The sequence below is a fragment of the Ricinus communis genome, chromosome 4 (assembly GCF_019578655.1).
Source record: "Ricinus communis isolate WT05 ecotype wild-type chromosome 4, ASM1957865v1, whole genome shotgun sequence".
Classification (NCBI taxonomy): domain Eukaryota; kingdom Viridiplantae; phylum Streptophyta; class Magnoliopsida; order Malpighiales; family Euphorbiaceae; genus Ricinus; species Ricinus communis.
In genome coordinates this window covers 5,235,101-5,255,156 of record NC_063259.1, presented here as the reverse complement: position 1 = coordinate 5,255,156, position 20,056 = coordinate 5,235,101, and the positions used below count along the sequence as shown (strand labels likewise).

Genomic DNA, 20,056 nt, shown 5'->3' with positions numbered 1-20,056 from the left:
TATATAAGTAAAAGACCTAATTACTAATTAAATTTTAAATTTTATCCTATTTTAAAAATAATTTTAGCTAATTGTTTCAAAATTTTAAAACAAATACCCATATTTCTAATTTATTTTTAAAAATATTTTTTGATAATATTATTAAAATTTTTATAATTAAAAAAAATTACTTGACAAATCAATTCTACTTTCTAAAATAAAAATTATTGACTTAAAAGAATTGTTGCGTTTAAATTAAAATGTGTGAAAAAATACACATATATACAATTTTTAATGACCATATTATTAAGGTTAAAATAAATTATTTATATTAATTTAAAATTATTAGCCTTTTTAATAAGTACAATCGACTTTACATATAAAATCTTTTATTATATAATTTTAAAAATTATTACTAACTAGTATTTGTGAAAATAAATAAAAAGTATGAGTTTTTATTTTAAAACTATGAAACAATTAAATAAAATTATTAAAAATATAAAATTTAATTAACAATTAGGCTAATGCCCTAAAAAATCCATAAATTTGAATCCAACCCCATGAGATCATGGAGTTCCATTTTGATTTTGAGCTTCTATGAAGCCCAGCTCTAGCTAGTTGGAAAGGCTCTGAGTAGCTCGTGCACTCTATTTTCCGTGGAGGGGTATTTAGCTCTTCAACTACAGTAGGCTAAAAAGAAACTTGTTCATAAGAAATAAATAATTTTCCAGTACTCCAATTTTAAACGCGATATGGAAGTATCGATGTCTTCACTCTTCAGACAGACAGAGTAGCAAAAAAACCAGTAATAATAACAGCATTAGCAACTGGGTTTTTCTTTATCCTAAGAGAAGAAATGAATTAAGAGGTCAGCGTAAAGCCCTAGTAACGAATTTTGTATAAGTATATAGAAGGAAGAATGATTAATGGTTGTGATGATGATACAGCCACAGCAGAACTCTTCTGCAGTTCCCTCTCAGCCAAATTCATCAACTCTTAGATCCCCAACTCCCTCTCCTCTTTCTCTGTCTACTTCTCATCGCCAACCAGTGGATCATGTGGTGGAACCGCCACCGCCCCCGCCTCCACCACCACCACCGGTGATGCTGGCCAGGGTGAGGCTATCAGACATATCACCCTTTGATGGGGCACCAGGTGGGGCCTACATGAGGGCTGTGGATACACTGTCAGGTTCTTTGATGAGGCATAACGCAGCGGTTATTGAAGTAGGGAGTGAGGATGCTTCTCTCATCAAGTGTGCCTTGGAATCCTCTCGCTTGTTTTTTAGGACTCGTGCTCCGTCCAAAATAGGTGGCCGTGGGGTCTATACGTACAGGGCTGGAAGGTAATCATTCTACTTGTTACATCAATTCTAGCATTGCTGGTTTCTGTTAAGGTAATACTTGTCTACTCCAGGTTTATACACTGCAACCGTGTATGTCCAGCCACATGAGTGTTTTATCCCCGTATTCTGAGTGTTGTTATCTTGGGGGGCTGTTGGATGATTGACGCGGACCCAAATTATCAACAGCACTATCGTTTGGGAATATATGATATGTAGCTTAGAGTAGCATTTTTTAAGACCCTGTTATGCTTCACTAAATATTGTTGAATTGATAGATTGTCTTTTCTCGTCAAGTTGATGGCATTTCTGGTTATAATTGTGCATGTCTGCATCACTGCTGTAGTTGTAGGTCTCTGATGTTATAATACTATCTGGTGTTAGGGCTTTGGAAGACTGGGACTCGTCTCCTCCATGTATGGCTGAAACTTTCAGGTGCATGGGTAAGGCAGCTCGTGCTGCTCTATGTGCAATTGCAAGGCATCTTCGGTTGCGAAGCGAGTAAGGATGGAGATGGTGGATATTTGTTTCAGCATCTGCTCTTCATATGCTTAATACTTTCACATTGTTCAGTTACATTCTATCTTGGATGCAGTGTTTTCAACCATTTACTTGACGACACCCCCTTGCCTGCTAATGAGGTATCCTCATCTGTGCTTCTTGCCACCTATTCCCTTGTGTCCTTGCAGAATGGAAAGGGGGCTATTGGAGGAGGGAAGTCAGCAGTTAACGGTGAAATTGAAAAAGGATTGTTGACTCTGATTTCTTCAGATAATCCTGGTCTCCAGGTATCTGTCTATCTTTTTTGTAAAATGTGTATGACATCTAAACCGCTATGTTCTAATGCTACAGTATTATGCAACTGGTACAGTCTTGTTCTTTCCAAATGCTTTTTTCAAAGTTCTTTGTCACTTCCATTTTGTGGTTTTCTAGATAAATCTGTAATCATTCCAGTCAATAAATAATGTTTTCATTTGTTGCAAGGTGATATATTTTATTTTGATAAATGATTTTTTGTACACTCATAACCCCCCCACACACCACCCCCCACCCCCCCCACTCTTTCTCCTTCTCCCCATATTTAAAGTACTTTGTTCCCATAGGTTTGTGACCCCAATGGTCGATGGTACCTTGCTGAGTCTGGCATAGGGCCTGGGGATCTTTTACTGATAACAGGCAAGGCACTTAGTCATGCTACTGCAGGTCTTCGTCCTGCTGCTTCATATAGAGCTGCTCCTGATTACCCATCAGGCACTAATAATGGTGGGAGGTAATTCAGTTTAATCAATTCTTTTCCTGTTTTGAGAAAGAATATCAGCTATTGCAATTCAATTTAACCTTCAACTTATCAAACTTCGTGATACAGGATGGCTTTGGCATTTAGGCTAATGCCACAGGGCAATGCTATATTAGATTGTTCTCCAATTGCAGCAGCTGGTCATGTCATTCCCCAAAGCTATGTGCCAATATCTGTGAGCCAGTTTATGGATGACCTTTCTGCTGAGGAGGATGTTATGAGCAATCGGCTCGATAACAACTATGTAAGTAGATTTTGTTCTCTTTTTTCCCTTGAAACTTTTTCTTTTTGTTTTCCTTCTCATTTCCTCTCCCTCATGCTATACTTTGGTTCTGCCAAAGTAGTTCGTAGTTTAACTATCCATTTAAGATTCCTCTTTCCTATGCCCTAATATTTAGTGGCCTGCTTGGCTTGATTACCATGATTAAGATGTTTCTTTTGACATTTGGCTCTCAAAATGTTTTGTTGAGCAGTGACTATAGAACTTGTTAACTCATGGAATTAGGACATATTTTCAATCTGCCTGCAAAGCTTTTTGTACTGGGAAAAACCTGAATATTTGGTGGAAATTAGTCTTTTGTGACAATGTAATGATAAAAATAAACTTTCCAGCATATGGTAGTAGGATTAGGGGCGAAACATAAAAAATAAATCTCTTGTCCAAGTTGATATGAGAAGGTTAGCAGGCTGGAAGATCCCTGAGAATGAAGAAGAAATGATATTGCAGTATGGTAGAAGTAAGATTGAAAAAGAGATCACATCCATTCTTCATGTTTCCTTTGAAATTGAGTTGTTTTAATATTTTAAATATCAAAAGTTCAAGAAAATACTAGATTTCATAAGTATTAAAAGAGACCTTTTAGCTCGTTATTGTCCCAGGCTCCTAGCTGGATTAGTAATTCTACGTAAGAGTTTATTTAGATGCAGTTTATGAAATAGTTGTAGAATGGGATTGCGACAAGGAAATGGAATGAAAAAAAAAAATCTCAAATTCTTCTCTCTTTCACTGTCTATGAAATGATAAATTCCCCTAGCTGAGGCAGCCTCTCACGGGTGCGTCCACCAAGCCTCAACCATGGAGAATGGCCATAACCTCTTTTCCCAGTGCAGTAAAAATTTAATGTTGACAACTTTATAGGGTGAGGATGTGATTTTAGGAGCTGACGGAAGAAAGTTCCTTCTTGCATGTACTACATAATTCAATGCACTTACACACCTACAGTGCAACAACCATGTCAATGACCTCATCAAACAAGCAATATAATTTCAAGTTTCACAGAGTGGAGCTATCATAGACCATTAAGAATGAGAATGAACGTAATTGCAGTAACAAAGAAGACTAGGTAAAAGAAAGACAAGGAAAAAAGAAAGCAAATATAAATTTAATAATTTTCCCTAATGCATAACACTACTATGCTTATAAAACCTTTCAATTAGTCCTATCATATTAGTAAATGAGAGAATTCCTTGTTAACACTGTACATGAAACAAATAGGAAAAACTTCTAAAGTGGAATATTACTTTCACCATGCACAAAGCAAATTAAAAAAACTCGGGTTATTTTCACTAACATTCATTGCATTTGTCATATTTTAATATGGTGATCAAAAGTTATTTTGTAAAGTAAAACGAAAACTTTGTTACTTCTTTTTAATAAATTCATTGTTGTTAAATGGTAAAATATATATAAACATGAAGAAAATTATTTATGTGCTAAATAAGCCAGAATGTTTGTGAGCAAGTTTTAGTTGTAGAATTGTATAAGAAAGCTTCATCTATATTATCCACGACTCTAGAACTCTACCAAAATTTATCAATAGGTTAAAATTTAGTGACAATACAGAAACTCAGTGATAAGTTTACTGATCTTAAGTGCTATTAGCACTAAAAACTTCTAAATAAGAACATTTCCTAGTGAACTCCATACATGCAAATAAAATAATGTTCTCGGAAAGAACATTTCTGAAATGAACGATAGTAAATAAGAAATTCCATAGTGAACTTCCCTTAGTAAGAAAGGAATTCCATAATCAATGACAAGACTCCTAGACAAAAATACCTTTCCTAGATATGAAAATCCAAAATAAGAAATTAATAGAATAGAAGCTATAAGTGGAAAACAGTTAGGTCTTTAATGAAAAAAACTCCTTTCTTTTTCTTTAGCTTCGTTGCTCACTTTGTAATTGAGTGAAGTTCTAGTTTTGGAACTGAGGATAAAAGGAAAATGTTGAAAATGTCCAAAGATGCAATAATGTTTCAGGCAAACCTTGTTAGAAGACATGGTGGCCTCCGTATCTTTATCTTTATCATAATATCCTTATTTCTTTTCTCATTATCAATTTTGATACCTTTGTTTTTAAAATTTTTTTCCCTGTTTTAATATATGAACTGAACTTTCATTTCGACTATCTATCATATGAAATATGATAGTGAATTTTAAATTTACAGGTTATTCGATGTAACTTGACCAAAGAACCATCATTAAGAAGTGTTCTTTCAGATCCATTATCGTAAGTTGTTCTTGTGTTTGATTTGCTTTTCTTTTTGGCTTATTGACTTGGCTGTAATGATGCTTAAGTTTGTATTACTATTAAGATTTGCGATCAATTGAGCTATTGCTAACTCAATGCAATGATGAGATTTTTAGCATGTTTTGTTTACTAGCATAGATGATGCTATTGAGAAGGGTGCCATCTCGAATACAATGACTAAATGACATTTTGTTTTCAAGGTAGATCTAACATGTTTCGGTCATGAATATTGTGAAATAGCTAACCAATAGTTATAAATTGACTTTTTGTAAGTCTAACTATGTCAAAAAGGTGCTTAGGGAAAATAAATTTCAACATTAATGCCGAAAAGGCACTCATTCAATGTAGTGCCATATTGTCTAATTCATCACATGGAAAATAAGTATCACCTCTAATTTCTTTGGCTATTGATTATATACCAATTACTTCTCTACTAGACCACATAACATGATATGCTAATCTATAATGTATGTTGACTTCCTCTTTTTATGAAAATTCACTGTATTGGTCTTTTTGTTTGTTCATTGAACTAGAGAATAACTTGGCTCTCAGGATGAAATATCTGTCATGTTTTTTAACTGCAATTCTTGATTTGAGCTTCACTTGGCCTAGAGTTTATTTGTTTATCTGAGTCCCTAGATAAAAATTCTCTTGATGGCAGCGTCTAAATGCTTTTTGGCATTATGATGGTAGATAATAGACATCATGGATTATATTATTTATCTATACTTGCTATTCTAGTTCTGCCCCTTTTGGTGATATGTACATATGTGCATTTGAGTGTTGTGATTATTCCTACTACTAATGTTCAAAACCCACTTCGAATGTCTTGGATTTTATGCAACAACTGTTTCAATTGCTGAGATCTTATATTATAATGCTCTACTCTAAGCTGTGTCGGCCACATGCTATAGTTGTATTAGATGGTAGAAAAGTTAGAAGGCTGAATATTGTAGGTTTCGGATGCAGAGAGATTTGAATGAAATAGGGTTGTATCTTTACCCTATGGCTGAGAGTTATTATTTATAGTAAACTTAAGATGCATATAATTATATAATTATACTTACTAAATAGGAAATAATAGCTAATAACTAATTACAGAAATTTACATAATTAATTCCTTAAAACGTGCCCTAAAATCATAGTTGTCAACAAATATTGTGATTAATTTTTTTTAATTACTAAATTACATTTGTACTCCAATTGCAAATTAACTCAATTTATTGTTTTGTTGCTTTTTCATTAATTCAAATATTCTTTCTAAGGTTGCTCTTTCCAAGTCATTTGTTGATTTCATCTTTTTTTAATAAAAAATGCATAGGCAAAAATATGAACTGCTATAAATGTGTGCTCTATATGTATGCTAAATGGATATTTTCTTTTCACCTTGCTGATTTTTTTTTTTTTTGTTCTAGCGGTGCATTTCTTGAAGATGCCATGTTTGTCTCATGTGGACATTCTTTTGGAGGTCTCATGCTAAGAAGAGTCCTTGAAATGGTGAGTAGGATTTATATTGTTTTCTATCTCCATAAAACTTAAAAGAAAGGCCTAATTACCAAATAATTCCTGAACTTTCAACATTTTTTTTCATTTTTAACTAATTGTTTCATAAGTTGCATTTAAACTCCGAAGCTTGTAAAATTTTTTCTGTTTCACTATTCCGACAGTATTTTTAAAATTCACCGGTTGTAGTTGCTTATGTGGCAATCGGACCCCAAAATAAAAAAAAAAGAATTGACTTGATGAGTAAGCAAATAACTAAACTGACTCGTTAAAACGGTGTGTTTTGCTCAATTACATAACAGAAAACACATTGGCTTTCTTTACTCTTTGTAGTTAATTTCTTTACATTGGCTTTTACTCTCACTCTTTTCTCCTCCACCATCCCCACGTTACAACCAACACTTCCTCCCCCACTTCCCCACTTCTCTTCCAGTCTCTGTCACTACAGCCTTACTCCACTATGCTTCAACTTCCAACACCACCATTGCACACATGTCATCCACTAAACTCTCCACCATCGCCATCCACTCTCCACTGCTGCCCACCCCCTTGCAATTTCCTAGTTTTTGGCTTAACCCATGAAACCTTTTTGTGAAAATCACTTAATTTCCATGGCCGTACCAATCTTTCTTGATGGAAGTGAGTACTATGTGTCGAATTTTGAAACGATTCACCTAGAAATCGAAGCTTATGACATAGAGTAAAGGACCAAAGTAAGCGAAATGAATGATCTTTTATCAGTAGCACAAGCACAAGCCAAAGATGGGTGTAAACCAGTACAAAATTTACTCTTCTCAGATTGCAAGCTAGGCATAAACAACATGCCAAATCATATTCATGAAGTTGCTTGGGATGTGATTCTAATGGACGGTCCACGTGGGTATTTCGCGGCGGCACCAAGAAGGATGTCACCAACATTTACAGCCTCTGTAATGGTGAGGAGCAAAAGAGGTGAAAACATGGAAGGCAACTTCTTAGCAAGAGAGGTGAGAGGATTTTTGAGTTCTGTATCTTTATCCGGACATGGCAACAACTTTGAGTTCTCTAAAAATTCAAAATCAAAAATATCGTCGTCGCCACAAGCAAGTCAATTTTTTATTTTATTTTGGAGTCCGATTGCCACATAAGCAACTCTCGTCGGTGAATCTGGAAGGAATAATTATAAACATAGTGGTTGAACTTGTTAAGATTTAACAATTAAATGTCTAAACTTTACAAGTTATAACTTGTTATATAAACTTAGTAAATATTTATGATTGAGTGTATATAGCAGGTTAACAGCAAATTACAGGTTATTCATATCAAATTCTTATAAATTGGTGTGCCTACTTATTAAAATTTAATAATCAAGTGTTTAATCTTTTAAAAATTTAGTGTGTTAAATTAAAAATTATTAATATTTGAATATGTGAAACCAATTATTATATATATAAAGAAAATCTAAACTAGACAAATCAAACTATTATATTTTCATAATAAAAGATAATATTTATATGAAGGAGGAAAATTTTTTTAATGTAAACAATAAGAATTACAAAGATAGATAAAAAATGTATAAATAAATATTATATATTTCATAAGAAGATGTATTAATTATTAACATTGTAGTCAAGATTATTGTCCTCAATAATAACTAATTTTGTTTTAGCTGTTTGTAGTGATGGGTCGAAGAAAACAATGTGTTGCTCAAAGTTGGATAGAGGTTTCTTTAGAAAAATTGTTGAAAATATAACAGTGTAATGATGTTGATAATGAGAGCAATGTATTAATCTATTAAGAATAAATATATTTTAAAGATTTTTTGCCATATTATTTTTTTTATCTACTTAAACCGATAATATGTATTTTAAGATTACAAGTCCGTAACTGCTATTGATTTGCTAAATACACTCAATTATAAATATTTACTAAGTTCACATTCCAAATTGTAACTTTTAAGAGTTTAAATTTTTGATGTCAAATTTTAATAAGTTAACATACCATTTTTGTATTTATCCAGCTTCTTATATATAGGTTACCAGTTCCGTACACTTAAATGTTAATAATTCCGGTTTTGCACACTAAATTGTAACTTTTAATAGTTTAAATACTTGATTGTCAAATCTTAACAAGTCTACACACTATTTTTGTAATTATTCCAATTTGGAAAAAACTGCTGGAGTAGTGAAATAGAAAATAATTACAAGCTTGGGAGTTTAAATGCAACTCTTGTAACAATTAGTTAAAAATGAAAAAAAGTTATAAGTCCATGAATTATTTGGTAATTAGGCCGAAAAGAAATTCTATTAATTTTGCCTTTGGGCCAGCTATTATAGTTTTCACATGAGTGCAAAGAATAAAGGCGATTTCATGATAACAAGTGGTGCTCTTTCTTTTGCTAGTTATTGTCTTTTGTAATGTTTCTTTTGCCAACTATTCATATAACCCAAACAATTTATAGATTATAGCAAGTCATTGTAATTTGAGCAACGTTTTATTTTTCAGCTCAATTAGGCATTCTTTGCATGTAGGGTTTCTGGAAGCAATGTTCTATCAAGTGGTACAAAAGATTAGGCAAAGGGTGCATGCTTTCAAAATGTCTGGTAGTTGTTGCTTTTAATTAAACAATACATGTGTAGCATGTTTATGTTTCATGTGATTGGCAAAGCGTTTTGGCCAAATTTGATGCTGTTTCTTTGCAAGATCTAGTGGCTCTGTTGTTTAGCATAATGGATGAACGTATTGATTATATGTTAGGGGAGCAAAAATGATCCTTTTGTGTGTTAGGGGAGCAAAAATGATTCCTTTTGTGTGACCATGATACATAAATAAAAAGAAAGTAGTGGAGTACAACACTCCATGTGGCACAATAGTGGGAAGATATTCTGCTAATTAGTTTCTTAGTTGTTATTTATTACTAGTTATTATTTACTATTAGTTGTCATTTAGTTGTTGATAATTTAGGATAATATTTCTATTTTTATTGAGATAATTTAGGATGAGTTTTGTACTTATCACTCCTTACAAGTAGGGAGTTATGGTACCTTGGCTGTGTGTTTGAAGATTAGATTGTTAATGAAGAGGCAAACAAACTTTCATCTAAATATTGTGAGATCAGTGAGCTCTCTCTCTAATTAAGCTCTCATACTATTATCAGTCAGTCAAGATAGGCAGAGGAAGGAAAAAGCTTTGTAAGTCTCCTTCTCCAATAAAGTTAGGAGAGGATTATGCACTTCAAGGTCCCATTACCTGATCCAAAGTCAGGGCTTTAATACAAATTTGGTATTAGAGCCAAAAGTAATGGGAGATTTGCAAACCGTATAGGAGCAATTTAATGAATTCTTAACAATCTATAAAGCTGAGCAAGCTGCAACCTGTGCAAGATAATGAACCATGGCAACACAACTGGAACAACTCACGCAAACTCTAAACACCTAGCAAACAGAGATTCGAGTCCGAAGACTAGAAACTTCAATGGGACAGATCAATCGTGAACCTCATGAGCCTAGAAACTTCAAGGGGATAGATCGCACTGAGGATCGCCAAGTCTTCCCTCGTTATACAAAGATTGATTTCCTTTGTTTTGATGGAAATACTGATCCTTTGGTATGGTTGAATCGTAGTGGGAATTTCTTCCACCATCAACGAACGCCTGAAGAAGAAAGAGTATCTTTAGCCTTGTTACATTTAGAAGAAAATGCCCAAGTATGGTACTTAAAATTAGCAAGGGACAAGCTACAATTGACATGGATGAATTTAAGCATCACTGTAACTTAAGGTTTGGTCCCCCAACAAGCAATAAGTTAGGTGAGTTGTCCAAATTAAAACAAATAGGATCGGTGGAACAATTTCAATGCCAATTTGAAAAGTTATCTGCCCAGACCACGTCCTTAATCTCGGAGCAAGAGATGCAGATTTTAATCAGTGGACTACAAGAAGATATAGCTGTTGAAGTGGAACTCCACAACCCACTTGACTTATCAACAACCATGAGTCTTGCACGACTCCACGGGCGGCGAATCTCAGCTGAAAAAGGTGCAGCACAATCTTTCATAGAGGTGAAGGGAACTCCATTCATATACCAAAGGAGGCTGGTACTCAAAATTCTCCTTATATCCGATGACTTGCACGAACTGAAATGGAAGATAGAAAGGCGAAAGGTCTCTGTTTCAACTGTGATGAATGTTTTGTTCTGGGACACAGATGCAAGAAACTATTTCGGTTAGAAGGGATTGAAGAGACAGCAACCACTGATAGCGACGTACTAGAACCTGAAATTTCGTTGCATGCTATAATAGGTACCCAATCTTCTCAAACAAAGGGAAAATCCATGGAAGACCAATACTGATCCTTACTGACTCAGGAAGCATGCATAGTTTGGTGGATGAATCCTTTGTGGGACATCTTCAGATTCCAGCAGAAACCAAAGAAAATCTAAGGGTTGTCGTGGCAAACGGCAAAAAGCTTAAGTGTTCTGGAGTTTGCCAAATATTACCTATTAAATTGGGTAGACAAACATTTCAATTTGATTTGTTCTTCCTTCCATTATGTGGTTTTGGTGCAGTGGTAGGGGTTAATTGGCTCAGAACTCTTATGCCCATTCAATGGGATTTTGCCACAATGAATATGGCTTTTCAATGGTAGAATACCCCAATACAACTAAATGGCATTAAGGATTAGAAAAATTCAACCATCACTGCCAGATTTCAGCAATAGCTTTTTGGTAGAGTGTGATGCATCTGATAGTGACGTGGGAGCAGTTTTACAACAAGAAGGCAAACCTGTAGCATTTTCAGTAGACCATTGGTACAATGCCATCTTCACTTACTAGCGTATGAGAAGGAACTGACTGGTCTCACAAAAGTTGTTCGTCATTGGAGATTATTTTTATCGGGCAGAAAATTCTTGATTAGAATGTTTTGTTAAGTTTCTCTTGGACCAGTGTATTACCACTGCACCTCAGCAACATTGGTTGTCTCAATTGTTAAGATGGTTTATCTCCTATAGATGTTTCTTGGGGAGAGTGCCAGCCAACTTATAGAGAAACATTCAGCATTCACAATCGAGGTCAAGCGCACTTTGGAGGGAGAGAGTGATGATACAGAAATAAAAGGAAAGAAGTAGAGTACAACGCTCCATGTAGCACAATAGTGAGAAGATATTCTGCTAATTAGATTCTTAGTTATTATTTATTATTGGTTGTTATTAGTTGTTATTTAGATGCTGATAATTTAGGATAATATTTCTATTGTTATTGAGATAATTCAGGATGAGTTTTGTACTTATCACTCCTTAGAAGTAGAGAGTTATAGTAACTAGGCTGTGTATTTAAGGACCATATTGTTAATGAAGAGGCAAGCAAACTTTCATCTAAATATTGTGAGATCAGTGAGTTCTCTCCCTAATTGAGCTCTCATACTATTAGTAATCAGTCAATATAGGCAGAGGAGGGAAGAGTCCTAATAAATCTCCTTCTATAAAGTTAGGAGAGGATTTTACACTTCAAGGTCCCATTACCTGATCCAAAGCCAGGGCACATACCAGATCATGTCTTTGATGTTTGGTGTTTGTTTCTTCAGGGGTTAATTGAGTTTGTGTAGAAAATATAGAGATCAAGCTTAAAGCTTGGATGGATTATCATGTAGATCAACATTAAATTGTGAACATTCTGAACACTACTAAAAGAAGAGTTGCATCTTCTTTGGTTTTAGGTGGCTGAATTTTTTTGTTTTGGTTGTTTAATACTGTAAATTTTGTTGAGAGCTCCTTTTGCAAAGACATATTATACTTCTAAATTACATGCATGGGACCCCCTTCGTGTGCTTCTGAATAGTCATACTTATGGATTGAAGTTATTGTTTGCTATCACAGTCAAGATGTACCCTTTGCAATGCAGAAATTGAGGCTGGGTCTCCGGTTCCTAATTTTGGTAGGTTTCATTTGACTTATCTAACTATTAATATGTTTGTGTGTGAGGATTATTTATCTTGGAACTATTTAACTTGCACTATCTACTGCATTGCCTACATCTAGTGTTATTTATTTATTTTTTATAGTGGCTACATACATATTTTTATCTTCTATTAAGACATTGTTTTTTTTTTTTTGTTCTTATACTTTGATTTGTTTACAGCTCTCAGAGCTGCAGCTGCAGCTGTAAGGCAGGAGGATGATCGGAGGCTGTTTCATAATGCAGCTCTCCGCAAGCGTCGGAAAGATATGGGTGATCAAACAGATTCTATAAGACGGCCATGCAGGGTATGCTGAAATTAGTGCCTTGCTATTTGAAATGTTTCATATTTTGTCCAAGCATGCACCCCTACAAGCTCCTTAATTGTTTTATTACTTTTTTTGGATGTGGATACGAGGAACTCTTGGATACATGATGTAACTGATAGAAATGAAGCATTGAGACTGATTGCAAAAATGAAGCGTTAGTCCAATTTTATAGACATTGGTAACTGTAGCTAATGCATCTTATGTTCAAAAAATCTATTTTGGTATTATGAAGTTTTCAGTTTTTTCAGTATATTGTAAATGGCTGCCAAGCCTCCCATGAGTATTGACTAATGGTTAGGACTATCTCAGACATGAACATTTCGTATTTTACATATATTCTTACTTAAGCCATTCTTCATATACCTCAGCTCCGAGAATAGTAGTTTTTTTTCTTTCTATACCTAATGCTCAGATATTCCACCATTTGAGTAAAAATTATAACGCTTCTAGTGAATTTGATAATCTTCATTCAAAAAATAAAAGAATGTATTTAACTATTACTAAAAGTTCCAAAACTTTTCCTATTATTTTACTATGCTACTTTTCTGTCTGAATTTTCTAATCTCAAAGTAGAAAGACCACAAATTCAAAACTTAGCAAAAACAGCGAATGGCATTTGGTAAGAGCTGTATGCTTTTTCTTGAGACCCATTCTGTAAAACTGCCAAGGCACCTTTCTCTTTCGAGTTGTCTTGTAATGCTTTTATTAAGAAAATATACTGAAAACATTTGGTCTCTTCAATTTTTTATGACTTTTTAATAGCATCCTTGTGATTGGATTCCTGGAAAACTGGCTTCTACCATCTAGCAAAGGGCACTCTCTTTTATAGTAACCAAAGGTGGTTGGATGTTCATCCAGTTTAATGTCTCTTTTCGATGAGATGGTGAGAATCATCAGAAGAACTTTGTGAATGTTCATGAGTGCAATTTACATGTTCTGCAATTGCATGTTGTACATGGTGCCCTTTTTTGAAGAATTTCATTAGTCATTGGACTCATTGCATACAAAGAGGGTCTGGGATTATTCCTGTTTATTATAAAATTTGTGTTCTTAATACAGGCTGTTAAACAGGCTTCATACATCTATTTAACTGTGAGATGTTACTCTTGTTAAAGAAGGAAACAGCTGAAAGGAGAACAAAATAGAGCAACTTTATGCTTTAAATTCAATTCAAAGAATAGTACAAGTATTGTGAAATCCTTGAATTCAAATCGTACTTGTGTTGGGTCTCATTTGGTGACTAGACTAATGCACGTTCTACTGACTGATAGAAAAAACTGACTTCATCCTTTTGTTTGTTTGTTTGTTTTTATTTTCCCTTTTTCTTTTTGTTTTTAGGAGAATGGAAGTATAGCTGCTGATGATGGTTTGCATAAGGGGGTGCAATATCCATTCTCTGTGAATGAGAAAGTAGTAATTAAGGTCATCTTAGATTCTTTTTGCTATATTACATTCATTATTGCTGTTGCTACTTGATTAGGTTGGAAATTAAGAGCGTGCTAAATTGTACAGGGAAATAGGAGGACACCAGAAAAATTTGTTGGGAAGGAAGCAATTATTACCTCACAATGTCTCAATGGCTGGTAAGTGTAGGGTGCTTGCTTACACACCTTAAATAATTACATCATTATGTAGACTAGTGTTTTAATCCAAGATAATCTTAATATTGCAATGCTGGGGGTATATATTGATATTACCAGAATTCTGTATACAGACGAGCTAACTAAGTAATAAACCATTGAACTAATAAGGAGATTTCTACATTTGGGTGGATAATGAGCTTTGCTTTCTGCAGTACTTGAAGTTATCAATTGATGCACATGTGAAAAATGACGAGTATCATGTATCTAGCAAGTGTTTTATCAAAATTTTGTACATTACTTGTGAAATTATAGAGTATATTTGCCTTTGCAGGTACTTGCTTAAAATCATTGGGAGTGGCGAGAATGTTCGGCTGCAATATCGCTCTCTTAGAAAAATTTTGGGCGCCCAGGCCATTGAAGATAGGTGTGCTCCACTGCCAACTCAGAATTGCAACTCATAAGTTTAAAGTTTCTGCTCCATAACACTGTATACACATATATAAATGTTCCTGTTTTTTATATTGCTTCTTCTAAGTGGCTGTATCTTGAGTATTTAGCTAGAACAGAGGTAGGCTATAACAGTCCGGTTGGTAGTTTGTAGAGAAAGATATGATGATATTGAGGAAAAATTTCTGCCTGCTTCTCTGTAACATGTAACATGAAGGTGTCTACATAAATGTACTTTATTTTAACAATTTTATGTTATTTTCAGTGTCAGAATTATCTTGAAATTTTGTTAAATTTTACTTTTGTTTTTTACCCAATGGCTTGATGGCTGGAATTGACTGAAAATATCATTATTTCAAAATGTATTTCATTAATTTCTAATAGTGTCTATGGAACTCAACTTTGAGGTCAGATTATGGTTTCCGGCCACACAATAGGGTAAAATAGAGAGAAATTTTCAGGTGAACTCAAAATGAGATGATTAAAGAGAATGTTTTTGGGCTCAAAAATCTCGTCTCATTTAGCTGAGACAAATTGAGATTGGGAGATAATAACACCGCCTTTTCCCATGCTAAAACTGTGCAAAGAGGTCCAGAAATAGAATATGGGGATTAAGAGATTCCTTTGGAGTGTGGCATACCGAGGGTAATTGATGGTTTTTCACCCTGAATTACTTCAAGCATGAATGAGGATCTTACCAGAGATGTTACGGTTGATGAAATTCAGGCAACTGTTTTCTTTATGAATTCCGACAAGGGGCTCTGTTTTCTCTATGAATCCCGAAAAAGCCCCTTGCTGGGATGGGTCCACGCAGCTGTTTTTTCTATGAATCCCGACAAAGCCTTTTGCGGTGAGGGGCTCACGGTTGGTTTCTTTCAAATTGGAATAACCTAAAATCTTATGTTTATAGCGGTGTTATAGAAATCTTTAAATATAGACTATGAAGGAGTTAAGGCCCATCAGCTTATGCACTATATTCTATAAGGTAATATCCAAAATCCTGACTCTTAGATTGCAAACTTACATGCCTTTAGTCATTGGTGGCTCTTAAAATGCATTCATAAAGGACAGATTTATTACCGATAATATAATTATCAGTCATGAAACCATGCACTCTTTTAAGTCGAAGTCTAAAAATCAGAGGAAGGAATTAGCTTTGAAACTTGACATGGCCAAGGCTTATGACCGTTTGGAATGAGATTTTGTTCAACATATGTTGATCACTTGGGATTCATTGACACCTAGGAAAAGTGGATTATGTCCTGAGTTACATCGGTATCTTTCTCAATCAATGTTAATGGGGTTCCTAGAGGGTATTTTCATCCTTCCAGAGGTCTAAGACATTGTGATCCCTTATTCCCATTTCTGTTTGTTATCTGTTCAAAGGGTTTAGGCCACCTATGTAATAGAGAATTGATGGATGGCTCTTTACTTGGTGTAAGGATTGCAAGGAGATCGCCTCTGATTAATGATATGCTCTTTGTTGATGATTCACTCTTCTTTCGTCTTACAACTGGGTCAGCTATCAACAATCTTATGAACATTCTATCAGTGTATTATGCAGCTAGTGGACAGGAAATAAATTTTGATAAATCAGCTGTCTGTTTTAGTAACACTCCTCAGAATGTTAAAACAAGGCTTGTGATCTGATGAATATCTCACACATTGCGATCCCGATCTTCACCATGATTTGCTTCAAAATCCCTGCTCAGTTTGCAATGAAATCAATAGCTTGATGTCAAGTGTTTGGTGGGATTAGAAGGATGGCGATAGGAAAATACATTGGACAACTTGGAAAAAGCTCTGTAAGAGTAAATTTATCGGGGTCTCGGGTTTAAAGACCTTCAGGGTCTTAACATGGCCCTGCTTGTAAAACACTTTGGAGGATTCTGACTAAGCCTAACTCTCTCCTCACTGAGGTTTTGAAAGACAAGTATTTTCCCCACTCAGATCACCTCTCAGCTAGAAGAGTCTCTCATCCTTCACAAGCTTGGAGTAGCGTTTTCTCTACAAAGGATATCATAATAAAGGGACTCGCTGACAAGTCAAAAATGGCCTTTCTATTAGAGTTGCAGAGGATGCCCGGATTAACACAATTTCCATACAAATCCTATTTTTAACCCTTCTTGGAATAAGGAAGATTTTCTAGTGGCTGATTTCATTGACCAGGATACTAGGACTTGAAACGTCTCTAAGGTGAGAAATGCTTATGATCAATTCCAGGCTGATAGTATCCTTAAAAATCTAGTCTTTCCATAAATCAGGCTGTTATACAGTTAAATTAGGAAATTAGTATGGTTAAACTTGTGCCAGAATGATAATTTGAATCTTTCTACTGCTCATGCTACACACTGGAAGCATCTATGGAAACTCAAAATCCTTATCAAACTAAAGATCTTTCTATGGAAAATTCTACGCGTGATTCTTCCTGCGGGGGCCTTGCTAAAAAACAAACTAAACTTCTCTGAGGATTGTCCTACATGTGATGCTAAGGAATCTATTAAACATCTATTTCTAGATTGGCTACTTGCCCAATCAGTATGGAGAATTTTCCCTTTGGATTTGAATACTGCCTCCTTTTAAGATGATGACTTTGGCGTTTGTTGGAAGACCATTAGCTCATATTTGAACTTACGGGATCCCTCAGGCAGTGGTATGATTGCAGCAATCTCTATTCTGTTGTGACTTCGGAAAGCTAGGTATAGACGCACCAAGTGTACTAGCGATCACGATACTGTAAGGCTTCACAACCTAATTGTCAGTGCAGAGAAGGGAGCCGCTGGGTACTCACCAAGATATTTTTCCTATTTTTGGCATAATTAGATTTCTTAGAAAAGTATTGCCACCGTGGAGATGAATTCAAAATCCAACATTTTTAATTCTGTATTTTTACCTTTGATTTTATTAGTTAATAATTCATTCTCTATAAATGCAACAAAATATATACTATACATAAACATATACATAAACATTACTGAATGACAAAGGTCTACTTAATTCTAGCCTAGTTTTTTTATCGAGTTCAACCCAATCCTTACCATTTATTAATCTAATGCATTGCCATGTTTTAAGCAATTGGCCCACTTAGTGGTATCCAATTTTATTGGTTTTAGCCTAAGTTACCATTTCTTAACCAAATTGAGCTACTTTTTGTATACAAGAGTCCTGTTTTTGTACTTAGTCTAGATGGGTTAAATTTTAATTAGCATGGTAAAATCCACTTAGATCTAATATAATTTTATTAGTTTAGCCTAAATTTACCATTATTTAGCCTAATGGACTGCCATCTGCATGCAATAGTTAGATTTTTAAGCCAACTGTCTATATGGGTTGAATTTAGTTAGCAATCACACAACAATGACATATTTTCTACTAATTATCATGGAGTACAATAAATGAAAAAAATAAGAAAAAGTAGAAATAAAAATTACAATCCTTCTACAACTATTGGTAACAAAGCTAAAACAGCCTTTTACAACTGGTAAAAAAGCTAAAACAAACTAAAAAATATAAAAGACAGCAAAATCGGGCAATCTAGGCAGTTGAATCGCCATTTGGTTGTACGCAAAGCCGATCGGCTGTAGAGCACAATAGATTTGCTGTGTAAGGCTCTGGGCAACTCAGTAGTTCAAATCTGGACAGTTTTATCTAATTTTAATATTTTTAAGCTCCAGAATACTTAGAAACATAAAATCTGCATAAAAATATAAAAATAATTAAAAATATTATAATCATATAAAATAAAGTAAGATACAATCAAAACAAATAAATTAGACTCTAGCATGTGAGAATAGATTAGCAGCAAAGGCAAACATGCAGTGATTAGCCAAACATAAGATTAAATCTAATTTTTTTGGTATCATGCCATTTAATTAATCATCACCTTAAGGAAATAAAGAAGGTGGACATATTCCTAAACATATCAATTTTGATACAAACTATGAAAATATGTAGATCTGATAAATAACAAATCAAATAAGGAAATTATCTTAGAATGCATTAGAAAGGCCGATTCAAAGTAGATAAACACGTCTTAGAAGAATAAACTGACACAAAAAAATCAAATCTAACCTAAATATTTCTCAATTACTTATTATCCTAAAACATTCAGCTTTAATCATGGCATATACCCATTTATTGATTAATTACCCTAATCATGTAGATTTATCAAAATAAAGCTTAAATATTCATAATCATGGCAAAAATCCAACAGATCTAAATCTAATAATATTGAGATTTAAAAGAAAAACCCTAATCAAGTGAAGAACATAACATATCTAAGCATGCATATCAAAAACAGATAATAAAATCAACGAAAGATACATTAAACAAATAGACATAAAATGAAGATGTTGATAGAGAAACCTTTAGATTTTCACGGTATTATGTAGACTCTCGAATTTTTCAGTTCAAAGACTGGATATGAGTTTCTATTAGATGTATTTTGAATCTCAGTAAAATCAAGTGTTTTTGCCAAAAAAAAAGAAAACTTATAAAAATTTTTTAGCCCTTTATGCCTGAGGTCTCCTTTTCTATTTATAGAGAAGAGAGAAAACCCTAGGATCAAGGATAAGGGTTTTAGATAATTATTATTATTTTTAAAATAAATAAATCAAAAGGTAATTTTAAACTTTTAAAATCTAACTAATGTCAAGAAAATTATCTTAAAATCAAATCTCAATATTTTATTTTTAAAAAATTAATAATTATCCGTCAAATTATAATGTATAGCCGATCGGGTGTATGCATAGCTGATCGATTGTATGGGCTAATATGTGCTAAAAATTCCAATTTTGACCTAATGTTGACCATTTTAATCAATTTTGACCATTCTCGACTATTCTTTTTGATTTTTAGAAGAATTTCATGAAATTGACTGTTTTGACTCGGTCAATACAAGACCCTAATTAGGACTTTTTGACTTTTCAAACCTCCATGAGATTTGGAAAGAATAACGACTTTCATCATCAGATGTTTTGAAAATTGCTCGATATTTAAATTTAAAATCTGATGTTTATGCAAATGAACTTTAAATAAATCAAGACAACATAAATATCAAAAATATGATAAAAGGATATTTATTATGAAAACTTCATTTTGTAAGCCCATAATGTCT

At 34.0% G+C, this 20,056-nt stretch overlaps 1 protein-coding gene and 1 long non-coding RNA gene across 3 annotated transcripts; one reads left to right on the top strand and one right to left on the bottom strand.

Moving 5' to 3' along the window:
* Positions 1–571: 571 nt before the first annotated feature.
* On the top strand, positions 572–15,198 carry LOC8286536. 2 transcript variants are annotated; one of them, XM_048372981.1, is made up of 13 exons: positions 572–1,324; positions 1,706–1,822; positions 1,917–2,109; positions 2,425–2,591; positions 2,688–2,862; positions 5,067–5,128; positions 6,565–6,646; positions 9,163–9,234; positions 12,503–12,560; positions 12,765–12,889; positions 14,249–14,332; positions 14,423–14,493; positions 14,825–15,198. In XM_048372981.1, the coding sequence occupies exons 1-13, from the start codon at positions 906–908 to the stop codon at positions 14,952–14,954; spliced, it is 1,755 nt and encodes a 584-aa protein (XP_048228938.1). In that variant the 5' UTR covers positions 572–905; the 3' UTR covers positions 14,955–15,198. The 2 variants fall into 2 exon arrangements, with proteins under 2 accessions (XP_048228938.1, XP_002515804.2); XM_002515758.4 differs by lacking the exon at positions 9,163–9,234 and having other exon boundaries at positions 574–1,324.
* A 3,089-nt stretch (positions 15,199–18,287) lies between these two features.
* Positions 18,288–19,463, bottom strand: LOC112534298. Its single transcript, XR_003078595.2, has 2 exons — positions 19,306–19,463; positions 18,288–18,634 (listed from the first exon to the last, which is right to left on the bottom strand). It is a non-coding gene; the product is annotated as an uncharacterized LOC112534298 (long non-coding RNA).
* Between the last annotated feature and the right edge of the window lie 593 nt (positions 19,464–20,056).

Excerpts from the sequence above, each read along its gene's own strand:
- LOC8286536 (XM_048372981.1), top strand. The coding sequence starts at position 906 with ATGGTTGTGATGATGATACAGCCACAGCAGAACTCTTCTGCAGTTCCC. Across the intron at positions 1,823-1,916 it reads CATCTTCGGTTGCGAAGCGA|TGTTTTCAACCATTTACTTG; the intron begins GTAAGGATGGAG and ends TCTTGGATGCAG. Across the intron at positions 2,592-2,687 it reads GGCACTAATAATGGTGGGAG|GATGGCTTTGGCATTTAGGC; the intron begins GTAATTCAGTTT and ends TTCGTGATACAG.